This window comes from Salpingoeca rosetta (assembly GCF_000188695.1).
Source record: "Salpingoeca rosetta unplaced genomic scaffold supercont1.25, whole genome shotgun sequence".
In the NCBI taxonomy this organism is placed as follows: domain Eukaryota; class Choanoflagellata; order Craspedida; family Salpingoecidae; genus Salpingoeca; species Salpingoeca rosetta.
Window position 1 is genome coordinate 81,644 of NW_004754909.1, and position 8,001 is coordinate 89,644.

The 8,001-nt window shown below is 56.5% G+C and overlaps 3 protein-coding genes across 3 annotated transcripts in view; all 3 read right to left on the bottom strand.

Moving 5' to 3' along the window:
* The window catches only part of PTSG_08743 (ATPase), a gene marked incomplete at both ends in the record, with an annotated part of 5,348 nt that extends 1,846 nt beyond the window's left edge, over positions 1–3,502 (bottom strand). Inside the window, 6 exons of the mRNA XM_004990069.1 lie at positions 26–281; positions 527–887; positions 1,134–1,451; positions 1,809–1,918; positions 2,252–2,508; positions 2,731–3,502. Of these exons, the coding sequence (XP_004990126.1) occupies positions 26–281; positions 527–887; positions 1,134–1,451; positions 1,809–1,918; positions 2,252–2,508; positions 2,731–3,502 (2,074 nt within the window). The remainder of the gene's footprint in view (positions 1–25; positions 282–526; positions 888–1,133; positions 1,452–1,808; positions 1,919–2,251; positions 2,509–2,730) is intronic.
* Positions 3,503–3,986: 484 nt separating this feature from the next.
* On the bottom strand, positions 3,987–6,175 carry PTSG_08744 (uncharacterized protein). The gene is made up of 3 exons (XM_004990070.1): positions 5,225–6,175; positions 4,848–5,023; positions 3,987–4,484 (listed from the first exon to the last, which is right to left on the bottom strand). Exons 1-3 carry the CDS (start codon positions 5,666–5,668, stop codon positions 4,334–4,336), a joined length of 771 nt encoding a protein of 256 aa, XP_004990127.1. The 5' UTR covers positions 5,669–6,175; the 3' UTR covers positions 3,987–4,333.
* Positions 6,176–7,120: 945 nt separating this feature from the next.
* Positions 7,121–8,001, bottom strand: part of PTSG_08745 (uncharacterized protein) — a gene marked incomplete at both ends in the record, with an annotated part of 4,273 nt that continues 3,392 nt past the window's right edge. Inside the window, 2 exons of the mRNA XM_004990071.1 lie at positions 7,121–7,174; positions 7,368–7,532. Coding sequence (XP_004990128.1) covers positions 7,121–7,174; positions 7,368–7,532 — 219 coding nt within the window. The remainder of the gene's footprint in view (positions 7,175–7,367; positions 7,533–8,001) is intronic.

Genomic DNA, 8,001 nt, shown 5'->3' on the forward strand with positions numbered 1-8,001 from the left:
CATGACCTGATATCATCCTCCCAACCTGCAATGCGTTGGATGGGTGCCTTGGACATCTGCGCGTGCTCAATGAGGTCAACGATACGCGCAAGACTCGAATCCTTCCCGACATGCGTTGCCTCGCACACGAGCACACCCGTCTTGAGGATGGTGCCACCGATGACGGCATCGCCTTTGTCCTTGGTCACCGGTCGTGATTCCCCCGTGATCATCGACTCGTCGACCTGTCCGCTCCCGCGCAGGACACGCGCGTCAACAGGAAACTTTTCGCCAGCAAGCACCTGGTGGTGGCGGCGGTGATGGGAAGAGCGTTGAGGGACAGGGGTGGTGGTGATGGGAAGAGTGGTAAGGCGTGGTGATGGCAGTGGTACGTGTGACATCAACTCTGCCACATAAGCACTCATGACAGCAAGAACGCAACCACAATCCTACACACGCACATGTACACGCACACGCACACACATGCATACACATGCACACACACACACATACACACATTGCACACACAAAACCACCAGATGCTCACTCTGATTCTGTCGCCGCGTTGAACGAGGTCTGTTGAAATCATCTCCTCCTTCACATCAACAAAGTCGTTGCCATCATCATCATCATCATCGCCATCATCATCGTCAGCAGTAGCGTCGATGGGGTGTGTTGGCGAGCCCGTTCGCGAGGAGAGCAAGCGCGCCTGCGTTGGCTGTAGCGACAGCAGCTCCGAGAGGGCGGTCGAGGTCTTGCCCTTTGCAATGTGCTCCATGTACCGGCCAAACGACACAAACGCAAAGAGCATCACGCCCGTCTCGAAGAACAGGTGTTCATCGCCAGAGTGCCGCTCGTTCGACGTGGCAGAGACAATCAGCGCCACCAGCGAATACACGTACGTCGACCTGACGCGCGCCACAGTGAGCAGGGGAGGGGGTCATGGGGTGGAGAGCGATGTGTGAGATATTGATTACGCAGCGCTGCTGGTCACATTGTGCACAGACACGATGCAAACGAGACTACACCAAGACAAACCTCATCACCAACTCAGGCAAGCATTCGCCTCGTCACGGTGTGTGTGTGTGTGTGTGTGTGTGTGTGTGTGTGTGTGTGTGTGTGTGTGTGTGTGTGTGTGTGTGTGTGTGGCGTACAGAGCGCTGATGGTGATGAGGACGTCCATGTTTGCGCCGCCGTGCAGCAGCGACTTCACACCGGAGACGAGAAACGGCTTCCCTGCAATGAACAGCGCGCCGCCGCACACCACCATGAGGGCCAGGTTGCGCTGGGAGAGGCCCGTGGCCACCTCGTCGTCCCACGACTTGGGCCACATGCGGATGGTCATGGCGGCGACGAAGAAGAGCAGGCTCAGCAGCAGTTTCGTGCGCCAGAAGCGGACAGAGCTCTGGTGCGTGTAGTCGGGCTTGTCGCTGCTGCCCAGCGTGGCGTGGTAGCCGAGGTCCTCAACCGCCCTGCACGCGACGACGGCGATGGCGGTGGTGATGATGCGTGGTGATACGTGGTGATGATGATACGTGGTGAGGTGATGGTCATGGTCATGGTGATGGTGATACATGGTGATGGTGAGGTGTGGTCGGTTGGAACGTGATTGTTGGCAGGGGAGGAAGCAATGTGGTTGGGCAGAGAGCAACGGAACAACAGCAGTGTGGGTGACACAGCGCGTAGCGTTTGAGTGGGCCACAACACACAAGCAATGTCCATATGAATGCAAAGATAAATACATCCAACCAAACAATCCCCCCGGCCCTCGCATGCCTCGAAACACCAATCCCACGCCAATCCCGTGTCATTGCGGCTTCATGGGGTACCTGAGGATGGTGCGGGCGCCGGTTTCGTTTGCATCAAACTCGACCTGGACAGACCCCGTGCCGAGACCAACAAACGCATCCAGCACTCCAGGCATGCTGGACAACAGGTTCTGCAGCCGTCACAGCAAAGGATGGCGTGTGTAAAAAGGGTGTGTGAACTGGTTGGAGGGAGGAGAACATGAACACGGAGCACAAACGATTGCGCACACCATACAAGACACGACACGAGACACACAACACCAAGGGTTGCATGTACCGACACACACATCAATAAACGCACACACGCACGCATACACGCAACATACACACGATGTAAGACACACGACGTCAAGGGTTGCATGCACAACACACTCACATCATTAAACGCACACACGCACACACGCACGCACGCGCGCGCACACACATACAGCAACACACACGCAACATACACGCAACACACACACCTGGATTGTGTCAGCGGAGGACGAGTCGACCATGCCATCAATGCTGATGGTGATGACGGTGCTGGACTGCGGGGCGACTTCGTGTGCAGTGAAGCCGGCACTGGTGACGCACGCCACAATGGCATCCGCTGACGTCTGCTGCGGGTCGTACACCACGTCGCCAGTCTCCGCGAGCAGCCCCACGTTGACCTGGGACACACCGGGCAGGCGGCGCACGCGGCCCTCAATCACCGCCACGCACGACGCGCACGACATGCCTGCAGGCAAGAAGGGCGCAGGCGGGGAGCACAATGGCGGTGGTGGTGAGCACACGCACCGCCGATATGGTGGTGCTGCAAGCACACCCGCCACCACTCTACACAGCTGTACACACACACACACACACACACACACACACACACACACACACACACACACACACACACACACACACACACACACACACACACACACACACACACACACACACACGCACGCACCTTGGATGCGAAGGTGCAATGACTCTTTCTTGCTGGACGAGGACGCTGATGACGGTGATGGCACTGCTTCCTTCTTGTCTGTCGTGGACTTGGGACTGCGTTGCTGTCGCTGCTGCGTCTGTGTGGGAGCAGGGCTTGTACGTGCGGTGCAGAGCTCAGACCCAAGCAGCGCTGCGTCAAACCCCATGTCATCGATCGCATCAACAAAGGTGTTGCCCGACACAGCTGTGGTGTGGCGCACGGTTGCGCGGTGCTCAGCAAGAGACACGTTCACGTCCAACACGCCGTCCATCAGCGACACCTTGTCGGTGATGGCCTTGACACACGAGTTGCATGTCATGCCCTCAACGGAGATGTGCGACACCTTTGCTGTGGGTGTGGAGGCTGCCTGTGCTGGCTGGTCTTGGGACAAGGTGGCAGCCGCATGGGCGATACCAGACCGTGTCACGTCGGTCGTGGCTGTGGCGTGCTGCTCTGCCCTCATCGACCCTCTTCCCGCCTCTGTTGGTTTCGTTGCTTCCCCTGCTTCCGTTGCTCCTCCGTCTGCTTTGCTGACCTTGCGCGTGCTGCTCACGGTGGCACCAAACCCCATGTCTTCCACCACATCTGCAAGCTGCTGCGCTGAGATGGAGGCGTCGTGGCGGATGGTCGCGCTGTTGCCCTTGAGCGACACGTCCACCTCGCTCACCTGCGCCATCTCCGACAGCCGGTCTGTGATGGCGGTTGAGCACGACGTGCACGTCATGCCCTCCACCGCCAACCTCGTCTCCATTGCTTCTCCTTTCTGTGTGTGGTGTGGCTGACACAGCTGCCTTGGCTGCTGTTGGCTGCTGTTTGCTGTTGTTGAGTGCTGCTTGCTGTTGGCTGTTGTTGGCTGCTGTTGACTGTCGTTGACTCTCCTTCTACTCACCCGCCTTCCCGTTGCCCCTGCCAGCTGGCAGTTTGGCTTGGGGGCTTGTTGTCGCGGTGTTTGGAATCAAACCAAACACGTCGGAGAGTGTGTGTATGTGTGCGTGTGTGTGTGCTGAGAAGAAGTGCGTGTCGTCGCTGTCATCAACAACCTTCCCTTCTTCTTGCACAATGTGCAGGCAGCAGCGAAGCGAAAAGCGTTCGTTTCCTCTCAGTGCAGGAATTTGTGCGTGGAGAGGAATGTGTGTGCGATTTGAGAGCGCCATGACACGCGATGATGTCACCTCCTCCCCCCCAAAAGGCCAGTGCCCTACACAGGGTGTATCTCTGTCGTGGTTATGGTGTTGGAATAGCACATGCAGGAAAAGCAAGTAGGGGGAAGGGGTCAAGTACAGCTGGTGACAAGCAAAATCCTGTGTGTGGTGTGGAAAAGGAGAAAGGAGGGAAGGAAAGGCATGCGCAACAACGAGAACGAGAGGAGGAGGAGGGAGGAGGAGGAGGAGAAAGCACGCTGGAGGGAACTGGATGGAAAGAAAGCTGGATGGAAAGAAAGCAGGCACTCAGGCAAGTCGAAGGGAAGCAAGAAGACAACAAAGCGCGGCCTTGTATGTCCTTGTGCCACAAGGCAGCAACGCCATGCAGTGCAAGCTGTATTCCAGTGTTCCCTTCTGATCGTCCCCATCCTTCTTCGTCCTCAGAGCGTGCCCGACGTGGACGTGGAAGTGCTCGACACGGATGAGCTGCTGGACGTCGACGATGAGGACGTGGTTGTGGTTGTGGTTGTGGAGGCTGTGGTTGAAGCACGACTGCAGGTGGAGTCGCCCGTGATTTGCGCACACGACTCCCTATGGATTTTTGTGAGGTGTGTGTGTGTGTGTGTGTGCGTGTGTGCGTGTGTGCGTGTGTGCGTGTGCGTGTGCGTGCGTGTGTGCGTGGTTGAATATGAACGATATATGCATGAGAAACAAGACAAACTATGCGGGGAGAATTGAGGGACAGTGATAAATGTCGGCCACAGCTCCACACACACACACACACACACACACACACACACACACACACACACACACACACACACACACACACACACACACACACACACACACACACCCCACACGCACACGCACGCAAGGCTACTTTTCCACTTGACCACTTCAACTCGGCATGCAAACACATGTGTGTGAACCGACTCCTCGACTCAAGCTCACCAACAGCGAAGAGACCGCAGGGTGGTGGCATCCATGCTTGTGGTCATTTCGTGGTGACACGCAGGCGAATCACACTGCTCCAGGCACGCGCCAAGAAGTACGAGGTCGGGGTTGGCATGGAACCCTCCTTCAGCGATGCACGCGCCAAAGTCCGTCGACGACAGTCCACCAGCAGCCTGCAGTGTTGCATAACAAGTGTCGCAACACACAATCAAAAAGTCGGTGTGGTGTGAGCAGGTACTGTGTGAGAAGGCGTGTGGACTTCAACTGCGTGGTATGCTGGGACACACGACATCACCTCAAGGCTACCACCTCAAGCAAGACCACCTCAAGACCACAAACCACCAGCGCTCTCTTCCCCTGCATCAAGAGCGCACCTGACCGAGACACTTGTGGATAAACTGTTCGCATGTGAGCTGAGGGCAATCGTCCGCCGCTGCCGCCGTGCCATCGCCTGTCTGCTCATCCTGGGACGAAGCCTCGGAACCGGGAATTGGTGTTGGGTCTGCTGGCCGCGTTGCCGTGTCGGTCGGCCGCGTCAGGTACACGAGCGGGATGGCAAGCAGCACGCCCACCACCAGGAGGCCACAACACAAAAACAACAGTACGCGTCGCCGAGCAACCCATGGGTCTCTTGTTCTAGACACGGTGCTCATCCTCTTGAGGGGCGCCTTGCTGTCACGCCTGGGCGGTGATGGTGAAGTCCGAATCTCATCGAAGCCATCGTCGAACTCGCTCTGCAGCACAAGCACTCGCTGCTTCTGGGACGCCGTTGAATCTGCCGCCTTGGTTTGCAGCTGAATGCCCTCCGTTGACGCCATGGCGCTGGTGCTGTTGTGGACACGTCTGTGTCTGTGTGTGTGTCTGTGTTGTGCGTTGCCGTGTCTGTGAACGGACTGTGTGGATGGCTCAATTCACGAGTAAATGTGTTGCAGGTGCTGGAGAAGAACGGGTATGTATGTGCGTATGTGGTGAGTGTTGTATGTGTGTGTATGTGTGTGTATGTGTATGTGTGTGTGTGTGTGTTGTTATTGTGACTTGGTTGGCCGGATTGATGCAATGGAGGGGAGTGGTGTGGCGTGGGTGGTGTTGGGTGTGCTGTGTGTTGTGTGATGCTACTCGTCGACCACACGTATCTAAACGCTTAAACGACAGCGGGTCGGCCGCGATGGCAAAAAGGATGAGAGTGGTGAGTTGCGGTGTGCGATGTGCGGTGCTTTCGGTGCTGTGATGTGTGACAATGTTCACAACAGCGTGCGTAAGTCAATAGAAACGTTTGCTTGTTGTGCCTGTCACCGCTTCCTGACACCGGCGTCACCCGATGGCCACCACACAAATGTGCATGGAATCTTTCGTGCGTGCAAATTCCTCCATTTCGCGGGAAGAGGTTGATACGCGAGGGGATGACGACACACGATCCAAGACACACAGACACACACAGACACACACAGACACACCCACCCACCCACCCACACACACACACACACACACACACCACACACACACACACCCACACACCCACACACCCTCCCCCCCACACACTATCTCTCCCCCTCTTTTCCCTTCTCTCCCCCTTTCCCCTCTCTGCACTTCATCTCCAATACCACAAATCACGGCGCGCGTGTATTGGGTGAGTGTGCACTAACAACGCCTTGGAGGAAACCAGCGGCCAAGGGCTTGAGGCACAAGCATGCAGACGACAATGATGCGACAAAGGACGAAGGAACGGGGCGGGTGGCTGGCGAGGCAGTGACGGCAACCGACAATCACAACTGGCATGAGCCAAGCACTGGCGAGGCACACGCACACACACACACACACACACACACACACAACACACACACACACACACACACACACACACACACACACACACACACACACACACACACACACAGACACCGCAGCAGCACCAGCAACCGCGAGGCACTGCACGGCTCAAGCGAGCACTTGAGCATGCCGGCTCAAACGCCACGAAGCAGCGAGCGCCCCGTAATGCCAACACGCCGCCACAACAACCACGCAAACAAGCAAGCACAAATTCACAAAGATCAACAACAAGGCTACCAAGCACAGCAGCACCGACGAGGGGCAACGGGCAAAACAAGCAGCCAAAGAGCAACCGAGAGTACACAATGAACAAAAAAAAAAAGGCAAAAAAGTGTGATCATGTATGTAAGCAGTGCCATTGGTGTTGGTGTCAGTCAGCGAGTCGGTCACTTGAAAGTGGGAAAGGGGGAAAGGGCGAGGAACGAGGGGAGTGCGGGAAGGAATCAAAAGTCCAACTTGTCAAACTCCGCCTTGGCCGCCGCAAGCTGATCCATAATCTGTCGCAGTGCCAGTGTGTGAGAGAGAGAGAGAGAGAGAGAGAGAGAGAGAGAGAGAGAGAGAGAGAGAGAGAGAGAGAGAGAGTGTGTGTGTGTGTGTGTGTGTGTGCGTGAGTGAGTGAGTGACGAAGTCGGGTGTGTAGCGGAGCTGTACCCCTATGCCCCACTGCACGCAAGCGTGTGGCCGATATACCTTCTGGTGGAATTCAATTTGCGCGGCAAAGTATGCCTTCATCATGTCGCGGAAGTCTGAGCGGCGCTGCTGGTGAAAGTGCGACATCTCGCACAGGGCGAGCGTGTGGATCACATCGCACCGGCTGCGCACGGCATCCTTCTCCCCAGGTTTGGCCTCCTCGTTCTGGTGGCGGCAAGCAGCGGTGGCAGTGGGTATGTGAGGGGTTGGCTCAATGACTCTCGTGTGGCGGTTGTGGAGGTGGGCAGGAAGGCATGCAGGCGAGGATGCTTGTGCAAGCACATAACATGTGCATGCAGACAGACAGCCACACACACACACACACACACACACACACACACACACACACACACACACACACACACACGACACGACGCACACACACACACACACACACACACACAACACACACACACACACACACACGCAAGCACGCATGCACACACACACACACACACACACACACACACACACACACACACTCACACACACTCACACACGCGCAAAGCCCCATGTTTTCTATTTCCTCGACGCGCATGTGATGCTCTGCGAAGAGGAGACGATGCCTCAGAAGAACTGGATGAGCAGGCCCTGCTACTCCTTCATGCTCCTCCATCCACTGTATGTGGTCATT

Bases quoted from the DNA above. Each gene is read 5' to 3' on its own strand.
- PTSG_08744 (XM_004990070.1), bottom strand. From the start codon at position 5,668: ATGGCGTCAACGGAGGGCATTCAGCTGCAAACCAAGGCGGCAGATTCA. The intron at 5,024-5,224 runs GTGCGCTCTTGA...GCAACACTGCAG, and splicing joins TCCACAAGTGTCTCGGTCAG to GCTGCTGGTGGACTGTCGTC. The intron at 4,485-4,847 runs GTGAGCTTGAGT...AAAAATCCATAG, and splicing joins CTGCGGTCTCTTCGCTGTTG to GGAGTCGTGTGCGCAAATCA.